Here is a 23423-nt window from a genome sequence, read left to right as displayed (position 1 = left end):
TATTGATATACGAGAAGTATGAAATAAAATTGAATTGAATTGGATTGAATTGAATTGAATTGAATTGAATTGAATTATCGGTGGATATCATTTATACATAATTCTGTTTACGCAAACTATTCAATTCAGTTCAGTTCAATTCAATTCATTTCAATCTATTTATTTCATCAAATCACATTCAAAATATTTACAGAGACGTGTGAGTCAAAGAAAGAAATCACGCAAAAGCCTGGGGCTTGGAAATGAAGATGTCATTTACAATACAAAAATCAACGTTTTATATCAACATAACTAATCCTAATTATGTCAAAATGTAAAAAAAAAAAAAAAAAAAAAAAAAAAAAAAAAAAAAACTATCAAATTCAATGACTAAAGAACAAAACGTTAATTTACCAGACAAAGCGGAACAAAAAAAAAAAAACTGACCTAAAACAATGCAAAACAAACAAAAACAAACATACAGGAGGACTGCAAATATTTTATATAGTACAGGTGTAAATATATTGATACGTTGTATTGAATATTCTACATATCATTATTTGCATTTTTGTTGAAACACTGGAACTCTTCCGCGTCCATTTGTCACGTTCCATTAACTTACCACGTTACTTTACGTCTTCACTGGTGGTACAATTAGTTTGTTATCGTGATTGTGACGATGAACCTAAGACATGTGAAGATAGATGAAAACCTATTACAAACCTGATATTCAAGATAAAGTTTATTGAATTTATCATGACTGGCCTTGTGATCTTCCCTTTGCTGATTTAGTGAGGTCATTGTACTATCTAAGATTATATCTGGGGCCAATGCAGATGTCACTTGGATGTTCCTATTCTTTTTTTTTTTTAAGAATAGAAAAAGAAACTACAATAATTTCACGATAAGAAAATGAAAACCTATCTAATAGGTAAGTAACTCGCAGTATGCAGCTTTTGCTATGACGGTTCCAATTATGATAGCATCTCCATGGCGACAGGCGATGCTGCTTCCTTGAATCATTCCTGTGTCGTCTGCAAATACCTCTCTTATGGTATAGTTGAGGGCGCTGTCCAAGTTGATCTTGAGAACCTGTGATCCAGATGAAACAAAAAAAGAATAAATAAATAATCCCAATATTACAACCATAATGATTCCAAAGTAGTATTGATGTCAAGTAAGATGTGCAAGCTTCACGAAATAACACTTCTTATTATCACTAGGTCTAAGAAATAGAACAAGTTTTTAAAAAAAAATGCGGGAACAATGCCATGCGAGAAGCTACAAGGTCAACTATGATAAATTGGTCATTATGTATTATATCCTTTACACTATTCTATATATATGGGAGCAGAAAAATCAGCTAGGTGAATTTCTCGGTGTCTTTGTGACATTCATTCATCTGGGAAATACTTTCAAACATGAATTCCCGAAAAATATCTTTACATGCTTTTGTTCCCAGTTTCAAAGAAATTTGGAGAGCGATACCTGTCCAAATCCAGCTTTGTTGAAGACAGCATAGATAGAAGGATGACACCCGACCCATAACGAGCCGTCATCCTTGTCCACGTCGATATTGTCTGGCATCGTAGCAAGGGCGATCACCTGTTCGTCCGTCACGAGAAATTGAATACAAGAATTGACAATGAGGTGTTGATTAGCCCTTTCCGTGCTAGGAACTTTTTACAGTGAGTAGAGAGTAAAATCAATTAACAAGGCAGTATACAAATGATGCACAGGACAGAGTGGATCGGTAAGAATTTGATGCGCGAGTTCAACTTTGGAACTCAAACCCACGAGTGCAGCGAGTTCGCTTTAGACTGTTCCAAAGTTAAACGAGAGCATCCATTTCTCGCTGATCCACGAAGTAGGCCTGTGCATCATTTGTGTTATAAAATGGGCCTGTAAATTTATGAAATACAACCATTTTCCCCATCATGCGTCGGGTACACCTAACAACACTAGACAAGACTTGAGCCATGCGTTTGGATTTTACCGGACACATGGCCATGCATTTGGATTTTACCGGACGCACGGCTGAGTGTGGATCAGTAAAAATCATTGCATGACAATTGACGTGATTGACGGTTGAACCACCTATTCACTTTTTATGTACATGTAGCTTGTCACCATGGTCATATTCTAAAATTGTCTGAAACAGTTCGAATTGGGTAGCAGCTTGTCGCAACACTGACACATGGCGCGATATGAACAATACAAACCAACAAACAAAACAGCACACAGAGAATAAATGCCCCACAATGGATGACAAACGCAAAATGTGGTGTAAATAATTATGTTGCATGTATGAAAACACGCATGCACCAACACAACGTCATGAACTATTTTGTTTTAAATTCCATTTTGATAAATAGGATCCCATAGTTTTAGATGTATATTATTATCGATCATATATGTCTTCTCTGTTTGTTTGTGCTTTTTTAAAAACTTTTTTTAAGACATAGCCAGAAATACCAAAAATATGGTATCCTCGTGCTGTCATTTTGCAAATGATTATAAAGAGGATTTTTCCTTTCATCACATTCAATATATCTATATTTTGGACACCATACTTCATTGAAGAAAGCAAACCTGGACTTCGGTGAAGCTCCCATCTGCATTAAATTTGTAAACGTAGATTTTCCTCTCTGTAGCGGCAGAAACATAGAGCAACCTGTGAAAGTGATGTGTAAACGTAAATGTAAGGACAGGAAATAAAAAGAACAGAGAAAAAGTTCATTTACTTTTACAGGATGTGCTTTTGGCACGTTAGGGTATAGCCAGAAATACAACCAAAATAAGAGAAATAGTATATTCGCGTAATTAATTCTGTTAATTGCTCCAAAAAGGGATAACAAATTTGTTTTCATTATATCCACGCCTGTTTCCTGCATACATTAATCAATGGAGGCGTCATGATACCAGAGGGGTCGCAATAATACGCACACAACCAAAGAGAGAGATTTTTCTCCTCACCACCTGCTCGTAGTCATTATAGTATTATAAGCTCTTTGCACGCAACTTACTTCTTATCAGGTGACAAGTTAATGCCGTTGGCTAGTCCAATTCCAGTTTTCATGATTCGAGCCTCCCCGGCGTCATAATATGCAACGCTACCAACTTTCAGGCCTAGGATCAGCTCCAGATTGTCCACAGGCTTAGGAAAGTATCCGTCGTTTGTGACGTAGAATCGGTCCTCGCCGACAAGAACAAGGTCGTTTGGCCTGCGGACACAATGTCATGTGTGAAGTAATATTATGATGATATTCATCTCACGCATTAGGCACTCATTGTCGGCAAAGGTACTCGAAAAGGTACTCGAAAAATACGATGATGGTGATTTGGCTTCAGATCTTTTCAAATCATAAGTATGATATATCTCTATTCTTAAATGTGTCAATCTGAATACGTTAAAGGCATTATTTACCATTTGCACATGAAACAAAAACCCAGCTCTAGTGCTTCAGAATAGTTCTAACATATGAGTTAGGGACAGAAATAACAAATGTAAAAAATTGAATAAGATGATTACTGTTGAATTGCTAAATACACAAAATGTGAACAAAATGTATAATAAAATATTTCTAGACTAAACCGTCTACAGTTATGATTTACTGAGAAAAATAGTGATATTTCCATATATTTTAGGATTTATTGCGAAATCTTTACATGGTAGGCTGTTTCGTTATTCGATTGACCTACACATAACGTATCAGATGTGATATTTTTAACATTTTTAAATCACTGCTCGCAATGGTAAACAGGACCTTTACGTGGTGAAGAGCAGATGAATATGAACAAGGTGACGGCATGTTCATTCTTATACGTGGAACAAACCCTGTGCACTTAACAAATATAGGCATATAATAATGGTCTGAAACAATAATCACTAGGTGGATTCCCATATATAGGAGATAACAAAATTTAATGTTCACAGCAAACACTTCATATGCAATGCTCTTAAACCATTTCCTTGCCGGGTGAACATGCTCAAAATTGTCAGTTTTTGTATGAATTTGAGATGCCGCCGCCACCAACAGACATGGCTAGACTCTCCATCCAATATATCGTTCCATAATTTGATTAAATCTGTGATTCAATACTCTACACGTTCCTCTACAGAGAAAGAGATGCCTTCAATATTTATAATTGATACAAATTAGTTTAAAAACAGAGGCAATAGCTAGAGTTAAACAAAAAGGAGAGAAAAAAACACACGAAAACACTATTACTATATCATTTTGAAAGCCATAACGCAAAAACCGCATGAGTTATGCATGGACACCTTTACAGCTATGGTCCCGACAATCACGTGACTATGACGCCACATGCATTGTAACTTTTCTTTTGATAAGTGCGTTAAATTTTGTCACCGAACCCCCCCCCCCCTCATTATGGTCCGCTTACAGACGACAGGACTTAAAAACAAACGAAGCTAGATCCCATTACTGCATGAGCAAGTATTGGACTATACTATTATGCCCTCTCGTGATAAATGCACTCACCTCCAAATATTCTGGTGCGTTATTTTTCGTTTATGCTTGAGGATTGACTTTTTGTCTCGCCTCATGAAGTCAAATACCTCAATGCCAACATCACCATCTTTCCGATTCACAACATACAACGTGAATGTGGGCTTGTCTGAAAGAACAAAAAAACAAACAAACAAACAAACACAATGTTAATGATAACAAAATGAGACAAATGTTTCAAAGTGCATTATAGTTCTTATCGCTATACTAAGTATAAGATGAAATTTGTCGTCGAAGAGACATATGCGTGCACTAATAATCTAACACTTCTAAAGGGGAATAAGCCCAAATCTACACGTGGATTGAGTGAATGCAGCAATACTAGTAAAACACATCAGTGAAAGTTTGAGGAAATTCAGACAAATTTAATTTGTAGAGGGAGACAAAGTGAAGAAACTCTTTAATATTTGAATCCTTTTTATTGTTTAAATTTGGTGACGAGATCGCTTTTTCAGAAGACTACTACTGACTACAGGTCATTACAGCACATAATTATGTACTACAATCAGGTCTTATTTATCCAGGGTAGCCTCTTCAGTGTTTCCACTGCTCTGCCAGAGGGCCCTAGAACTGATATATTGGAGAAAACATTCACTATACACCCACTTGAACTCCAACCCTCTTAGCGGTTAGACAGTATAGTATACTAAAAGGGACCAGTACACTCAGGTCATGGATAATATCCATGAACAGATACAGACGCCTAGACAAAACATCGACTTTGATTCACCCCTATAGAAATATCAGCGAAGTGCAGACTGCACTGGACTTTGACCTCGACTATTACAATATACGATTTGCAAACTTTTGGGGGGCTTCTGCCTCTTACAAGCAGTATAACCTTTTATAGCGTGCGCGTAATCATAAGCGTCGTTGTTGCAGACGACCCAAAGAGATTCTCTTTGAGAAAGCCATAGCACAATACCTATATAGAACAGAGTTTGATCCGAAAATTACACATGGCAAATCCTGCTGAGTTAAATAGACGTTTGAATCTGAAATTTGCCTTTTGTACTCACAACTCTCTGCGAGGATTTACCAGTACAGATATAGTTTTTGTCATCCCAATCTTAGGCTGTATGTGTGGTGACAGCAAAAACAAGCTGGAGTAATGATTACAATTCCATAATTAGATTCAACACACCGATAACCTCTGGACCCATCTGCTGCAGCTTTCTGCTCGTAGGACAAAGAATGATCAGTGAACATGTCTGAAATAGGTCTATGTTTCGTTTTACTTTGGAGATAGACCTCATGCATTGCCTGATTGTTTTTGTTCTTTCATGAAAAAATTATATCAGATACCTTTAGGCCCACTCTCCCAGACATCCATTCCGACAGGAATCCAGCCGTTGTCATGGATACCGCCTCCTTCTACTGTCACCTCTACGGGATCTTCATCAGGATGACTGAAGTCAAACAAGAAGATTCTCCCAACGATGGATGGTGATTGTTCCTGGATTTGTAGTACTCCCTATATGATGAGCCCGGATAAGACGTAAAAACCAAAAGATCGTAATATTCGTCGGGGATAGACATAAAGAACATCATCACAAAGATGAGAGCACTGTTGACCTCGTTTCCAAATCCCACTCACCAAATGCAAATAAAACGAAACAGTAAGAAGAAATGTAAAAGACAAAGAGAAAGAAAGGAGAATATATAGAGTGAGATATGTTGATATGTATATGCTTGTGTGTCAGACTGTCTGTCTGTATGGGAGAGTGAGAAAGAGAGAGAGAGGAGGGAGTAAAATGGTTTGCTGACATTCATATCAAAATGACGAACACATCGACTTTGTTATAAGAAAGGGTTGTTGTTCACAGCACCTTTGCAATAATTGACATAATTTCATCATAAAAAGATGAATATCAGCCCCAACTTAAAACCACAAATGCATGGTCAGGTTGAATAAACCTTAGTTCATGGCAACTTCGACAAATTCTTGCAAAGGATTTTATTTCTAAGAGTAAAAAAAAAAATTGTTTAAAGTTCGTAAAAAAATAACAGCTTTATCATAAAGTGAGAGGAGATTATAGTTATATTTCCAGCTGATATGGTGATGCCTGACAATTTGTAATGAAAACAAAAGGGGACTTCTGAGCTTTAAGTATAAATCATACAAAGGAAGCATGACTTCACTCCTTTCGCATTCAGCACCGTCTATTCTCCTTTTAGAGAGGTTAGTATAAGGATCATTATATGACGTTGCCGTTCCATATGGGAACCTGGTGGTCCGCGTATTAAGTTTATGGAGATTTCAGATGTCACTATGGAACTACCCTTGTTAATGTTGTGATATGTGTGGTATTTACCGAAGATATGAATGCTAGACCCGTTGATGTCACAACAATGTCTTCAGAGCCATGAACTGTTGATGATAAAAAAAGAAGACAGCATTGAGATCGTTTCCGTCGCTTGAACAAAATTTCATGAAAATTCAGAAATCAACAACTCTCGTATCTTCCTTATTTCATTTGGATATGGAAAGGAGTGAAAATACAGTTTAAAGGAATGTTATAGTTTCGTTTGAGATGGGGATTCAGATTTAAACTTTTAAGAGAAGATTAGAAACCACTTAAATAGAATATTTAAGGGCATGGAGTTTTAAGAGAAATTAAAAATTGTTTTTTTTTTTATGAAAATCGTATTTAAAATGGCTGAGATTATCCCAAAACAAAGTGGTCCCGATAAAAGGAGGGATCCACCTTTAATTAGGTCCGATTTTTTTGCTTTGTTTTTGGGAGACGTGTGAGGTGGTTACATCATTATTACTTCAAAGTTACCTATATACAATTATGAGGTTGCTTCTGATATCGCATGTAAAATCTTCAAAGTTCACTAAGTTTTTTCTCTCAAAGGTCATGATTTTACTCCAGTTTGTTAAGGCTAACGTGAACATAATTGTGAAGCTACACTTGAAAAGAGATTACTCGAGAGATTCGTCATTGAAACTTGCAAGTATGGGGTTCAAGGATCGTGATTACCAATGCCTGGGAGCATCCTGCAAGTCCCTGGGTAGTGGGTGTAGATGCTGGAGAAGAATCCATAGACGAATCTGTCGATAGTCGATAAAATAGAGGAATTAATCACTTTTAAGCAACGAATTAAGAGCTAGTGACTGCTTTTGTTTTTGCTTTTGCTTTTTATTAAAGAGGTGGAGGTATGGGGGGGGGGTGAGGTCTTCGTGACTTCAGACTTGGTCATGAATAATACCAAAACATCTGACTCATAACTTATGATCATCGTTTGCTGAGCTGACAGTATAAGCGAGTACATACGAAATATCCGATCCTTTCCCATCGGGTGGCGTCGTAATAAGAAACAAAATCGAAAAAAAAAAAAACCACAGAATTCTATGCATTAATTGACTTCGTAAAAGAGTCGAAATACAGACATACTGTAGGTGAATGCTACTTCTCATTTGGTCTTCCGTATGAGGTGGATGATATGGAGAAGGAACAAATTAGATGATGGAAAAAAAAAGTTTCAAGCATTATCGATGCTCCTCGTACGAAGATGAAAAATAAACGATAGACACCGCATAGACTATCTCTTTTGTGGATTGACCGCGTCCAGCAAGACTTCATTCTTATAGTTGTTTGATTCCTCATCAAACAAACTACATTTATAAACTATACATGGACATACTATCTAGATAATAATATGAATGAGCGGAGTATGATAATGTGTAGTAAAATAGATACATGTATTTCAGTTAACAATCCATGCTGATATACGTTAAAGCGATGTGCTCGTTCGTCCATTACAATCTCTGGTCCTTCAGAAAGAAGACTCAAACACGCAGAAATATACCAGCGTGACTGTGCATTGTAAACATAAAGCCGCACAGAACAATTCAGATGCGAGCAAAGCAAACATGGTTCTCACAGTATAGCAAATGCTAGAAGCCGGAAGGGATATCCGTGCAAAGGCCTTCTTTTTCTTCGTCCGTATTCATGAACTAGATCACGCCAAGATAAATACGAGTATAATCTTAAAGTTCCCAACTCACGTAAATCTGACCAGTCGTTCAACCAGCAGCGCTAGCAGGACACCGAAAACGACCTGGCGGAAACTAAAAGCCATCTCGTCAGTGTCAGGGGAGCAGCCAAAATGTTCGGAAGACAATTCACTCACAATCCATTACACACCTGTAACAGTTTCCTCTGTACACCTGGACCCATGGAGCTTCTTGGTGGAGCGAAGGTACTTATACGCATTTACCGCCTTATCTCTGCAAACTGGGGTGAATAGATGAGGTGGGGTGGGGTGGACTCTGAGTGTCCCACACAGCGCCACCATCGTTAATGAGAAGAATACTACTCACAGCTACTGAAGTTTCTCTTAATATTCTTGATACTGGTTATTGATATGTGTCTTGATATCGGTCATTTTGTTTATCTAAGTAAAACTTGTCTCTCAATGTATCAAACAAAACACTTTATGTGTTCTTTAGTAATTCTCTCACTCATCTGCCAGGCGATATAAAAATGAATAATGACTATTTGATTCAAGTTTGAATCGTCTAAATTTCTTGACCTTTACATTAACCACGATATATAGAGGATATGTCACATAGATTACTTGTGTAAGATCTTTTCAAGAAATATCGGATTTAAGAAGAAAATCAAGCATTTTATCCCCATGTATATTTTGCAAAATGTGTATTTCACGCTTATTTTTACCGTATCTGAGTTACGGAATACTTGCCCAGGGGAATTGTGCAAAATCATACATTAAGAAAATTTTCAAATCAATCAACCTAGCTGGTTTCTGTTCTCGCACGAATTATTTCTCCTTTCAAAAACAGATTCCTTAAGAGGCTGATTTCACGGAACACGCGAAGGAGGTGAATGGCAAAATCTAACATTCGTATTATTTTAAGTCTGCATAAGATCGCCTTCATTTGCACGTCTAATGCTGTCTTATCGTCATGTTTGATTTTTCTCTGCTCTATGTCTCTTTATCTCCTCCAGCTCGACTTCTGAGAAACATCAATTTACTCTTATAGACCTGACTTGGTCAGCCAAGTTTATAATTATCATTAGCAATGATATAATGCAGGAACCAATAAAATCAAATCAATTTATTGTTACTATTATCGGGGGATATCATCTGTACATCACATACATCAATAGTGATTATATTTACGCAAACTATTCAATTAAATTCAATTCAATTCAGTTCAGCTCAATTAAGTTCAATTCAAATCAATCTATTGATTTCATAAAATCACATTCAAAATGTTTACAGAGACATATGAGGTAAAGGAAGAAATTATGCAAAAGCCCAGGGCTTGGAAATGAAGATTTCCTTTACAATGTATAATTTAAAATCAACGTTTTATATCAACATTATGTTTCATGTCAAAATATATTTTAAAACTAGAAATGTCGCTTTGGCGACTGGTATGCCTCCGCCATAATGCATGATTTTCCCAATAGGTCTAGATAGTACATGTGGACACTGTGTGATTACATTTTCACAAAATTGGCAAAATACTGGAATGACAAGTTTGTCACAAATGTGTTGAATGTTCACCTTCCTTGACGTAGGTTTAATTGGATGAATAGGAGAGCATGTATCTAGGGATTTTTGACTTTGACCCCGTTTACAGTGCGAGGCTCGGCCGCGGCTCGGCCGCGGCCGTGCCCAGCCCCGCTTCAGTGTAAACGCGCAAAAGGCCAAATGCGAGGCCAAAATTGGCCTCGCATTTGGCCTCGCTCTGAAGGTGGTCTCGGCCGCGGCCGAGCCGCGGCCGAGCCCGGCCTTTTCTTGGTGTAAACGCAAACTAGGACCCCGTTTACAGTGCGGGGCCGGGCTCGGCCGCGGCTCGGCCGTGGCCGAGTCCGGCCTCAATTGCGCGGCCGAGCCTCGCAATTTTGTCCGTTTACACTGCTGGGCTCGGCCGCGCTTTTGATTCAAACCTTTCAATATTTTGTCGTAGTGGCGCTCTGCTTGTAAACAAACGCAATTTGGCATTGTCTGGTGTTCAGACCCTTTGCCAAATGAATTCCGTGGCGACGAAGTCGCCGTTCGGGCAAAGGCCTTTGCCGAAGGAAAAAATCCTTTGCAGGACAAAACCACCTTAAACTATACTAGTTTTCGACGTTGAGGGGGTTAATATCCTGAATAGCGAAAGATACAGGCAGAGGGTTTGGAAGCCAGACTAAAATTGGCCGCGCAATTGGCCGCGCATTTGGCCCAGTTTGCGTTTACACCAAGAAAAGGCCGGGCTCGGCCGCGGCTCGGCCGCGGCCGAGACCACCTCCAGAGCGAGGCCAAATGCGAGGCCAATTTTGGCCTCGCATTTGGCCTTTTGCGCGTTTACACTGAAGCGGGGCTGGGCTCGGCCGCGGCTCGGCCGCGGCCGAGCCTCGCACTGTAAACGGGGTCTAGGCCAAATGCGCGGCCAATTGCGCGGCCAATTTTAGTCTGGCTTCCAAACCCTCTGCATGTATCTTTCGCTATTCAGGATATTAATCCCCTTAACGTCGAAAACTAGTATAGTTTAAGGTGGTTTTGTCCTGCAAAGGATTCTTTCCTTCGGCAAAGGCCTTTGCCCAAACGGCGACTTCGTCGCCACGGAATTCATTTGGCGAAGGGTCTGAAAACCACACAATACCAAATTGCATTTGTTTATAAGCAGAGCGCCACTACGACAAAATATTGAAAGGTTTGAATCAAAAGCGCGGCCGAGCCCGGCAGTGTAAACGGACAAAATTGCGGGGCCCGGCCTCGCAATTGAGGCTGGGATCGGCCGCGGCTCGGCCGCGGCTCGGCCCAGCCCCGCACTGTAAACGGGGTCATCGACCCCGTTTACAGCCCGGCCTCAATTGCGCGGCCGAGCCTCGCAATTTTGTCCGTTTACACTGCTGGGCTCGGCCGCGCTTTTAATTCAAACCTTTCAATATTTTGTCGTAGTGGCACTCTGCTTGTAGACAAACGCAATTTGGTATAGCCTGGTTTTCAGACCCTTTGCCAACTGGATTCCGTGGCGACGAAGTCGCCGTTCGGGCAAAGGCCTTTGCCGAAGGAAAAATCCTTTGCAGGACAAAACCACCCAAAACTATACTATAGTTTTCCACGTTGAGGGGGTTAATATCGTGAATAGCGAAATAGTACGGGCAGAGGGTCTGGAAGCCAGACTAAAATTGGCCGCGCATTTGGCCCAGTTTGCGTTTACACCAAGAAGAGGCCGGGCTCGGCCGCGGCTCGGCCGCGGCCGAGACCACCTCCAGAGCGAGGCCAAATGCGAGGCCAATTTTGGCCTCGCATTTGGCCTTTTGCGCGTTTACACTGAAGCGGGGCTGGGCTCGGCCGCGGCTCGGCCGCGGCCGAGCCTCGCACTGTAAACGGGGTCTTTGACCCATTCATACATTTAGGCATTGAGTAATTTTCAAGGTACAGGTGTGGAGAAAAAGTGCAATTTCTGAATTGAATAGTAAATTGTTACCATTTTCATCTGGCCCTTGACCCTAAAATTCATAAGATAATTACTTTCACTAGTTTCAGGTAGAACATGCATAATATGAACTAAGTTTCAAGGTACAATGTGTAACTTGAGCCACTTCCGAAATATGGAGGAAAAAGTTAGTTCAGCACTTTCACTTGATCTTTGACCTTTTGACCTTTGAGGCAAAAAGAGAAAAAAAAAAACTTTCCCGAGAATTTCTATTAGGTTACACACGCATACACCAAGTGTAAAAAAAAATAATCCTGCCGGCATTGCATAAATATGAGGGTAATACTAAAATTTTGAAGTCTTGCACTTGACCTTTGACCCCTGACCTTTGACCCCATGAACCCTACATTCTCTAGATAATCACCTCCAGTCAGTACATGTATATACTATGTTCCATGAAGACACCTTGAACAATTTTCCAAGGTACGGAGAAAAAAAAAGAAGTTTTAATATTTTTACTTGACCTTTTGACCTTTGACCTCATGACCCAAACTGTCACCAGAGAATCTTAATTGGGTAGTACATGTATACACTAAGTTTCAAGAAAATCTCTTCAGGCATTCAATAGATATGGTGGAAATAGTGAAATTTTATGTATTTGACCCTGACCTTTTGACCTTTGACCTTTGACCTCATGACCCAAACTTTCACCAGAGAATCTTAATTAGGTAAAACATGTATACACTAAGTTTCAAGAAAATATCTTCAGGCATTCAATAGATATGGTGGAAATAGTGAAATTTTATGTATTTGACCTTGACCTTTTGACCTTTGACCTTGAGCATGTGCACCCAAAAGTTGATAGGCACAACTTCACCCCCTAATACACATACATGCCAAGTTTCATTAGGATACCTCAACAGGTTTCGATAGTTACCTTGTCCACAAAATTCATTACGGACGGACGGAAGGACGGACGGACGGACAACCCGAAAACATAATGCCTCCGGCACCACTTCGTGGCGGAGGCATAAAAAGACCTTTCAAATTCGGATGACCAGAGAACAAAGCATTAATTCATCAGACAAAACGAAACATGTCTGAACTAAAACAATACAAAATGATTTTTAAAAAATGATTGTAAAAATATTGTATTCATAAGGTGTAAATATTTTGATATTGAATATCTATATATTTGCATTTTGTACTAATATTCATCTCTTCATAAAATTTCAGTCAGAATATATATTTTAATTCAGAAGAAAATAGCAAAACACTCACATCAAATAGTAACACTAACTGCAGGTGTACTTGATTGGAAAAGGCATCTGAAATTCAAACTTTGTGACAAATCTTTGCGACGTCCATTATGTTCTTTAATGTTATGCACTGTTGTCTACGGGTTACAGGCATATCAAACCAGCCTCACGCCGTATAGATGTATAATGAAAATAATATGCTTAATTCACGCTTCGTTTGTTAAGCCTTTTTTATGTTTTTGTATGGAAAGATATTGTGATGATACAAATAGCAAAAACAAAAAGTTATAAGATATAAAAATTATGTAGACCCTATTAATACAAAATGTTTGCAAGCGCTTTATAGATAATACACCACTGACCATTGACAATTAACAAAAGTACAAAATGTATTCCTTGCAATCAAGATATTTTGATGGACATTCTGATTCATGGATATGCGGATAGAATCACAACTCATATCAAATCAAATTGAATCCAATCTGAAATTAGAATTTATATATTCCCTGTTGCAATACATTTTTCTTTGCTCGAGATACAAGCACCTGGATCATTGTTAAATGCGCACTATCAAAATGGTATAAAATGTGGTGAGAGACAAGGTGTATAATACAGATTGCACAATACTATCATAATTTCAGTATCCATCACATCTTGCCTGTAAACTACAAGTCCGCCGCACACTACACGATCAGACCAGCCGCACGACCAGAGAGGCAACGACCGGTCGTGAAAATTCGACAAGTCAAAATCTCTAGGACTGGCACTGTAAAGACCCAGTCGCACGACTGGAAACTGGCAAGGCTGTGGACGTCACACTTCCGGTCTTATTATTAAGGTCGTACGACCGTTGTGTAGTGTGCAGCGGGCTTTAACATTGCGTGTACGTCGTGTACGATTTCGTCTTGCAAGTTTAGACTTTATGGAGATAAAGGGGTATAGGATCTGATCTATATTCTCATGGTCAGACATCCGGCGACTGGAGTGAAAACAAACCCACGATCGACTTATTTTTTTAGACGAAATTATCTACTTTCTTCCATCATTGGCTCTGAAATTCCATGAAACTGGCAGATATGGTCCATCTTAACATTTCTGATAGCCACAAAAATGCTATTGACAAATTACAGGAAAGAATGGCAGCTAGAGGATTCTTAATGCCGACGCCGTACTGTGTCTTCTGTATCACCACGTATTAGTTCGTCCACTCATGCACTGCATTCACTCACGGCATAGGCACGCTCAAGCTAGCTCAGCACTTATATACTATACATTCGAGCTGTTTGTTTTCACTCAAGGTCTACCAGAATTGACGTATAACTGACCATGAGAATACACACTACGTCACTCGAGAATACAACTTTTCATTGTCAGTTGTTGAACATGAGGTTTGAGAAACACTGGAACTCTTCCGCGTGCGTTCATTTGTCGCCTTCCATGAACATACCACGTTACTTTACGTCTTCACTGGTAAACAATGATATTGGTTGACATGACTGTGTAAGGACCAGCATATCTAGGTATTTGAAGATGAAATTCACGCCTATTTCTTGACATTGTTAAACTTCATGAATTCATAATCGCTTGTGTCACAAATGTACACACAAGTAGTTATGTACATGTATCAAGGCTGTATGCATGGTTGTTATAATGTGTATGTACACAGGGTGACCAGAATAATGGAGAACATTCTATATGGTATAGATTATAGTACATACAGGCTGACCAGATCAGTGGAGAATTTTCTATGTGGTATACAATGTAGCTACAGTACATGTATGCATGTGACAGGAAATACATTATAGCTCATTCAATCTAGAATGATTTCACCCATTCCAGAAAATTCTAGGAAGTGCTGGCTGAGTGAGGCACTGCCCTTGTAGCCCAATGTGATTGGTAGTTAATTTTGGCAATGATGTTATGCACATATTAGGCAGTGAGTCATCCAGGATTCCTGGAATTTGGACTTGCTAGTATGTTCAGGTATGTAGCCCCAGGTTGGAGAAAATTACAGAATGTACTAGAAAGGGGTGAATGAATATATAAGCCGGAGAAATTCTGAGGTAGGCAGAGTACCCAACACCTCTGCTCTGAGAGTTACGTCACTTCTGGCTCTGAAGCGACTTGTTATAGTCAGTCCTGTGTTACCTGCTGACCTGCTATACAAACTGTGTTTGTGGAGATAAGGCCTGGGAGACATTTTGCCTGCTGACATTTTGCCTGCAGAGAATTAATTTGCCTACGTTGGAGATAGACTCCATATTTTAGTGTCAACGGACATTATTACGGCAAAGCTGTTGACGGGCTGGTTTCCTCGCTGGACATTATAAAGTGAATCATCATTAAACGCATCAACTGGACGTGGTCGTCACAACGTTTGGATTCTGCGCGTTTCGCCGTGAACATCTATCGTGGACTATACCCTGGATTTATAACGCGGACTATTGTAACCTGTGCCTCTGGATTTACGTCGAAGGAATCATTCATCGGTGCATCACGGATCATTCATTTGTGCATCAAGCATCGTATTTGGACACTACCAGGAAACTGTAGGGATTTCGTGATTTAGTGAGTAAGTGATTCCATTACTGACTTATATTTGTTTATAGTGATCATTATTGTACTGATGTGAAAACCGATTACGAGTCTGTACCCACAATATCACTGTTAATAAACCGCCTGAACATCAGTTGATTGTTTCTTTTGTGCGATCATTCTCAGAGTGATTTTGGTCGTAACAAAATTGGGGGCTTGTGTCCGAGAAGTGAATGTAAAGCCAAAACTTAGAATTTGGAACGTTCCGGAATCCAGAATATTGGTACATACAAAATATCAGTTGAGTTGATTGTTCAGTTGTACATTGTGTGTAATACATGTGACAATGTCAATCAGTACAATGGATGTTCAGGCATTTGTTCAGAGGACAGATTTGTCCCTCAAAGATTTGCAAAGGTTACGCAAATGTGATTTGACTGCCATTGCACAGCATTTAGATGTAAATGTTCCACAAGGTGGAAGAAAGGCAGAGATTCTTGACTTAGTAGCTGGTCACATGGAGCTCAAAGAAGAAATTGACACTCCAGCTCAAGCTCAAATTTCAGATCAAACACGGCTTGAGCTTGCTAGATTGGAAATGGAGAAAGAGAAGATGAGATTAGAAAGAGAGAGGGAGAAAGAACAAATGGAAATGAGAAAATTTGAAATGGAGCAACAAATGAAATTGCGTGAGTTGGAATTGACTCATGCACACACTGTTGGAAATCGTGAAAGGGCTCCCTCTGAATTTGATTTGGCCAAGAACATTCGATTGGTGCCAAAGTTTGAAGAAAACAGAGTTGATGCATATTTTGTGTCATTTGAGAAGGTGGCTAACAGTTTGAACTGGCCACAGGAATTTTGGCCCTTGCTCCTTCAAAGTGTGTTTGTCGGCAAAGCAGCTGATGTGTACTCATCTCTCTCTGAAGAGCAATCACGTGACTATGCTACAGTCAAGAAAGCAGTGTTGAATGCTTATGAATTGGTGCCAGAGGCTTACAGACATAAGTTCAGAAATTCGTACCGCAAACCAGGCCAGACACATGTTGAGTTTGCTCGTGAAAAAGAAATGATGTTTGATAGGTGGTACAGATCCCTGAAAGTGGATCAGGATTTTGATAACCTACGTGAGGTTGTTCTTTTGGAAGAATTCAAAAAGAGTGTTGCTTTCAGTGTGAGGTCACATTTGGATGATCACAAAGTGACAAGTTTGCATAAAGCAGCTTTGATGGCTGATGAGTATGAGCTGACCCACAGAAATGACAACAGACCACCTTTCAGGAATTTCTCTGGAAATAAGAGAGACAAAAATCAGTCGAGCAATCCAAAGAATGCTGGTTCTGAAAAAGGCACGAGTTCTGAAACTTCATCAGCACCAAAGCCTCAATCTGACAAAGGGTCCAGTACAAGTGCAAATGTCATCAAATGTTTTCACTGTAACAAGACAGGGCATGTAAAGTCGCAGTGTTGGAAGTTGCAAAACAAAACAAAGAAGGACATGGGATTTGTTATGTCAAAAAGTGTCCTACCCGAAAACAGTGTCCCGTTCAGTGAAACACAGGCCATTGAAAGTCGATCTCCCAAATTCAAAGATAGGCTGAAGCAGGTGGATGAGAGCTATCGTAGTTTTTTGTTTGATGGTGAGGTGACCCCATGTACTTCTGGTGAGGCAGGTAAGCCAGTAGTCATCCTGCGGGATACGGGGGCCTCTCAGTCGTTGATGGTGGATGGTGGTATGACTTTTCCACCAGATAGTGCAGTGAATGCAAAAGTCTTGATTCAAACTGTTGATGGCAGTTATATGTCAGTTCCGCTGTATAGAGTGGATTTGAAGTGTGACCTAGTTTCTGGTCCTGTGACTGTTGGAGTTGTTCCTGAGTTGCCCATGGTAGGCATTGACTTCCTGTTGGGGAATGACTTGGCTGGGGACAAGGTGGTTGCGTCTCCAGTTGTTTCGGATAAACCAGTGGTGGTTGCTGAAACTGAGCAGTTGCAGGAGGAGTTTCCTGGGATTTTCCCAGATTGTGTTGTGACTAGGTCTCAGGCTCGTAGAGCTGTTCAAGATGATGCGGATTCTGTTGATGTGGAGGAGAATTCCGGTGTTTGGTTGGCAGAAACCTTTTTCAAGGATTTGAATGATGGGGTTGCTGTATTAGGCTCCGAGGCTAACAGTGATGGGCTGTTTAGCAAGTCTTCCTTGGTTGAAGCACAGCAGGCAGACTCTGAGTTAAAAGGCTTGTCTCAGACGGCGTGTTCTGAGGCTGAGGCTGAAAAGGTCCCTGAGTGCTATTATGTCAAAGATGGCATTTTGATGAGGAAGTGGAGACCTCCCCATAGGCCAGCTGATGAGGATTGGACGGTGGTCCGTCAAGTTGTTGTCCCTCCCGGTTACCGCGGTGAGATCTTGAGGATTGCTCACGAGTTACCTGTTGGCGGCCATTTAGGCGTCAGAAAGACAAAGGATCGGATCTTGAGGCATTTCTATTGGCCAGGGTTGAATGTGGATGTGGCTGAGTTTTGCAAGACTTGTCACACATGTCAGGTAGCTGGTAAACCACAGCATTCAGTGAAGCCGGCGCCATTGATTCCGATACCTGCGTTTGAAGAACCATTCAGTCGGGTTCTAGTTGACTGTGTTGGACCTTTGCCTACTGTAGGACTAGGTCGGGTCATAAGTACCTCTTGACAATCATGGATATGTCTACACGGTTTCCAGAGGCTATCCCATTGAGAAATATCACTGCCAAGACTGTGGTAGATGCTCTAGTGCAGTTTTTCACTAGGTATGGGTTGCCCAAGGAAGTGCAGTCTGACCAAGGGTCAAATTTCATGTCAGGCATATTTCAAGAGGTGATGTATCGTTTGGGTGTGAAGCAGCTGAAGTCGTCAGCTTATCATCCCCAATCCCAAGGTGCGTTGGAGCGCTACCACCAGACCCTAAAGACAATGATTAGGGCATTTTGTGAGGAGTATCCCGAGGATTGGGATAAGGGTATCCCTTTCCTGCTGTTCGCAACGAGGGACTCCCCAAATGAGTCGACGGGTTTCAGCCCATTTGAGTTGGTGTACGGTCATGAAGTTAGGGGCCCACTGAAGCTCATCAAAGAGAAATTCATGACTGAGGATGATGAGGTCCACCTACTTGACTATGTGTCAAAGTTTCGTGAAAGGCTTTCAAAGGCTTGTGAGGTAGCTAGGGAACACTTGAAAGTGTCACAAGACTCAATGAAGAGAAAGGCAGACAAAAATGCAAAAGCCCGAACCTTCAAACCAGGTGACAAAGATCTTGTACTGCTGCCCATACAAGGTGAACCACTGAAAGCCAAGTTCAGTGGCCCATATGGTGTCAAAAAGAAACTAAATGATGTGAACTATGTGATCAGCACACCAGACAGATGCAAAGAACAGAGAATGTGTCATGTCAAAATGTTGAAAGAGTGCTATGACCGAAAATCAGTTGGTGTGACATAGGTAGTGGATAGCACAGTAGAAGTTAAGGGTGAAAGGTTTTCACCTCACATTACACATACAGTGTTTAGCTTATCCATTACTGAGGTACCGGTATGCAATTTGAGTTTGACATGATTGTATAAGCTTCGAGAATCCAAGCAATATCAATGTAAATGGTATCCATGAAAAGAGAACATGGAATGAATGCAGCTTTTCAAAAGGCATGTGATAGTAAGTGATTATTGTTGCTTGACTTGGATTTTACCTCACATTCGTTGTAAATAACAATGAGAAATTGTGAAGGTAAAAGAAACCCTTGCTACGGCAAGGCTTTCTTTTTCCCATGGGGGATGGTGTCACAAATGTACACACAAGTAGTTATGTACATGTATCAAGGCTGTATGCATGGTTGTTATAATGTGTATGTACACAGGGTGACCAGAATAATGGAGAACATTCTATATGGTATAGATTATAGTACATACAGGCTGACCAGATCAGTGGAGAATTTTCTATGTGGTATACAATGTAGCTACAGTACATGTATGCATGTGACAGGAAATACATTATAGCTCATTCAATCTAGAATGATTTCACCCATTCCAGAAAATTCTAGGAAGTGCTGGCTGAGTGAGGCACTGCCCTTGTAGCCCAATGTGATTGGTAGTTAATTTTGGCAATGATGTTATGCACATATTAGGCAGTGAGTCATCCAGGATTCCTGGAATTTGGACTTGCTAGTATGTTCAGGTATGTAGCCCCAGGTTGGAGAAAATTACAGAATGTACTAGAAAGGGGTGAATGAATATATAAGCCGGAGAAATTCTGAGGTAGGCAGAGTACCCAACACCTCTGCTCTGAGAGTTACGTCACTTCTGGCTCTGAAGCGACTTGTTATAGTCAGTCCTGTGTTACCTGCTGACCTGCTATACAAACTGTGTTTGTGGAGATAAGGCCTGGGAGACATTTTGCCTGCTGACATTTTGCCTGCAGAGAATTAATTTGCCTACGTTGGAGATAGACTCCATATTTTAGTGTCAACGGACATTATTACGGCAAAGCTGTTGACGGGCTGGTTTCCTCGCTGGACATTATAAAGTGAATCATCATTAAACGCATCAACTGGACGTGGTCGTCACAACGTTTGGATTCTGCGCGTTTCGCCGTGAACATCTATCGTGGACTATACCCTGGATTTATAACGCGGACTATTGTAACCTGTGCCTCTGGATTTACGTCGAAGGAATCATTCATCGGTGCATCACGGATCATTCATTTGTGCATCAAGCATCGTATTTGGACACTACCAGGAAACTGTAGGGATTTCGTGATTTAGTGAGTAAGTGATTCCATTACTGACTTATATTTGTTTATAGTGATCATTATTGTACTGATGTGAAAACCGATTACGAGTCTGTACCCACAATATCACTGTTAATAAACCGCCTGAACATCAGTTGATTGTTTCTTTTGTGCGATCATTCTCAGAGTGATTTTGGTCGTAACAAAATTGGGGGCTTGTGTCCGAGAAGTGAATGTAAAGCCAAAACTTAGAATTTGGAACGTTCCGGAATCCAGAATATTGGTACATACAAAATATCAGTTGAGTTGATTGTTCAGTTGTACATTGTGTGTAATACATGTGACAATGTCAATCAGTACAATGGATGTTCAGGCATTTGTTCAGAGGACAGATTTGTCCCTCAAAGATTTGCAAAGGTTACGCAAATGTGATTTGACTGCCATTGCACAGCATTTAGATGTAAATGTTCCACAAGGTGGAAGAAAGGCAGAGATTCTTGACTTAGTAGCTGGTCACATGGAGCTCAAAGAAGAAATTGACACTCCAGCTCAAGCTCAAATTTCAGATCAAACACGGCTTGAGCTTGCTAGATTGGAAATGGAGAAAGAGAAGATGAGATTAGAAAGAGAGAGGGAGAAAGAACAAATGGAAATGAGAAAATTTGAAATGGAGCAACAAATGAAATTGCGTGAGTTGGAATTGACTCATGCACACACTGTTGGAAATCGTGAAAGGGCTCCCTCTGAATTTGATTTGGCCAAGAACATTCGATTGGTGCCAAAGTTTGAAGAAAACAGAGTTGATGCATATTTTGTGTCATTTGAGAAGGTGGCTAACAGTTTGAACTGGCCACAGGAATTTTGGCCCTTGCTCCTTCAAAGTGTGTTTGTCGGCAAAGCAGCTGATGCGTACTCATCTCTCTCTGAAGAGCAATCACGTGACTATGCTACAGTCAAGAAAGCAGTGTTGAATGCTTATGAATTGGTGCCAGAGGCTTACAGACATAAGTTCAGAAATTCGTACCGCAAACCAGGCCAGACACATGTTGAGTTTGCTCGTGAAAAAGAAATGATGTTTGATAGGTGGTACAGATCCCTGAAAGTGGATCAGGATTTTGATAACCTACGTGAGGTTGTTCTTTTGGAAGAATTCAAAAAGAGTGTTGCTTTCAGTGTGAGGTCACATTTGGATGATCACAAAGTGACAAGTTTGCATAAAGCAGCTTTGATGGCTGATGAGTATGAGCTGACCCACAGAAATGACAACAGACCACCTTTCAGGAATTTCTCTGGAAATAAGAGAGACAAAAATCAGTCGAGCAATCCAAAGAATGCTGGTTCTGAAAAAGGCACGAGTTCTGAAACTTCATCAGCACCAAAGCCTCAATCTGACAAAGGGTCCAGTACAAGTGCAAATGTCATCAAATGTTTTCACTGTAACAAGACAGGGCATGTAAAGTCGCAGTGTTGGAAGTTGCAAAACAAAACAAAGAAGGACATGGGATTTGTTATGTCAAAAAGTGTCCTACCCGAAAACAGTGTCCCGTTCAGTGAAACACAGGCCATTGAAAGTCGATCTCCCAAATTCAAAGATAGGCTGAAGCAGGTGGATGAGAGCTATCGTAGTTTTTTGTTTGATGGTGAGGTGACCCCATGTACTTCTGGTGAGGCAGGTAAGCCAGTAGTCATCCTGCGGGATACGGGGGCCTCTCAGTCGTTGATGGTGGATGGTGGTATGACTTTTCCACCAGATAGTGCAGTGAATGCAAAAGTCTTGATTCAAACTGTTGATGGCAGTTATATGTCAGTTCCGCTGTATAGAGTGGATTTGAAGTGTGACCTAGTTTCTGGTCCTGTGACTGTTGGAGTTGTTCCTGAGTTGCCCATGGTAGGCATTGACTTCCTGTTGGGGAATGACTTGGCTGGGGACAAGGTGGTTGCGTCTCCAGTTGTTTCGGATAAACCAGTGGTGGTTGCTGAAACTGAGCAGTTGCAGGAGGAGTTTCCTGGGATTTTCCCAGATTGTGTTGTGACTAGGTCTCAGGCTCGTAGAGCTGTTCAAGATGATGCGGATTCTGTTGATGTGGAGGAGAATTCCGGTGTTTGGTTGGCAGAAACCTTTTTCAAGGATTTGAATGATGGGGTTGCTGTATTAGGCTCCGAGGCTAACAGTGATGGGCTGTTTAGCAAGTCTTCCTTGGTTGAAGCACAGCAGGCAGACTCTGAGTTAAAAGGCTTGTCTCAGACGGCGTGTTCTGAGGCTGAGGCTGAAAAGGTCCCTGAGTGCTATTATGTCAAAGATGGCATTTTGATGAGGAAGTGGAGACCTCCCCATAGGCCAGCTGATGAGGATTGGACGGTGGTCCGTCAAGTTGTTGTCCCTCCCGGTTACCGCGGTGAGATCTTGAGGATTGCTCACGAGTTACCTGTTGGCGGCCATTTAGGCGTCAGAAAGACAAAGGATCGGATCTTGAGGCATTTCTATTGGCCAGGGTTGAATGTGGATGTGGCTGAGTTTTGCAAGACTTGTCACACATGTCAGGTAGCTGGTAAACCACAGCATTCAGTGAAGCCGGCGCCATTGATTCCGATACCTGCGTTTGAAGAACCATTCAGTCGGGTTCTAGTTGACTGTGTTGGACCTTTGCCTACTGTAGGACTAGGTCGGGTCATAAGTACCTCTTGACAATCATGGATATGTCTACACGGTTTCCAGAGGCTATCCCATTGAGAAATATCACTGCCAAGACTGTGGTAGATGCTCTAGTGCAGTTTTTCACTAGGTATGGGTTGCCCAAGGAAGTGCAGTCTGACCAAGGGTCAAATTTCATGTCAGGCATATTTCAAGAGGTGATGTATCGTTTGGGTGTGAAGCAGCTGAAGTCGTCAGCTTATCATCCCCAATCCCAAGGTGCGTTGGAGCGCTACCACCAGACCCTAAAGACAATGATTAGGGCA

General features: G+C 40.8%; 1 protein-coding gene across 1 annotated transcript; it reads right to left on the bottom strand.

Annotated features, from left to right (window-relative positions):
* Nucleotides 1-365: 365 nt before the first annotated feature.
* Nucleotides 366-8701, bottom strand: LOC140245354 (serum paraoxonase/arylesterase 1-like). Its single transcript, XM_072324931.1, has 9 exons — nt 8527-8701; nt 7499-7569; nt 6827-6882; nt 5817-5985; nt 4485-4620; nt 3006-3203; nt 2572-2653; nt 1468-1584; nt 366-1071 (listed from the first exon to the last, which is right to left on the bottom strand). The coding sequence occupies exons 1-9, from the start codon at nt 8598-8600 to the stop codon at nt 904-906; spliced, it is 1071 nt and encodes a 356-aa protein (XP_072181032.1). The 5' UTR covers nt 8601-8701; the 3' UTR covers nt 366-903.
* Nucleotides 8702-23423: the final 14722 nt, after the last annotated feature.

This window comes from Diadema setosum, chromosome 22 (genome assembly GCF_964275005.1).
Source record: "Diadema setosum chromosome 22, eeDiaSeto1, whole genome shotgun sequence".
Taxonomy (NCBI): Eukaryota; Metazoa; Echinodermata; class Echinoidea; order Diadematoida; family Diadematidae; genus Diadema; species Diadema setosum.
Note: the sequence above shows the minus strand (reverse complement) of the source record. Positions and strands in the feature narration are given on the sequence as shown.

Coding starts and splice junctions, on each gene's coding strand:
- LOC140245354 (XM_072324931.1), bottom strand. CDS start 8,600: ATGGCTTTTAGTTTCCGCCAGGTCGTTTTCGGTGTCCTGCTAGCGCTG. Junction 5,986..6,826: donor GTCTAGCATTCATATCTTCG/GTAAATACCACA, acceptor CTCATCATATAG/GGAGTACTACAAATCCAGGA. Junction 1,072..1,467: donor ACAAAGCTGGATTTGGACAG/GTATCGCTCTCC, acceptor TCTGGATCACAG/GTTCTCAAGATCAACTTGGA.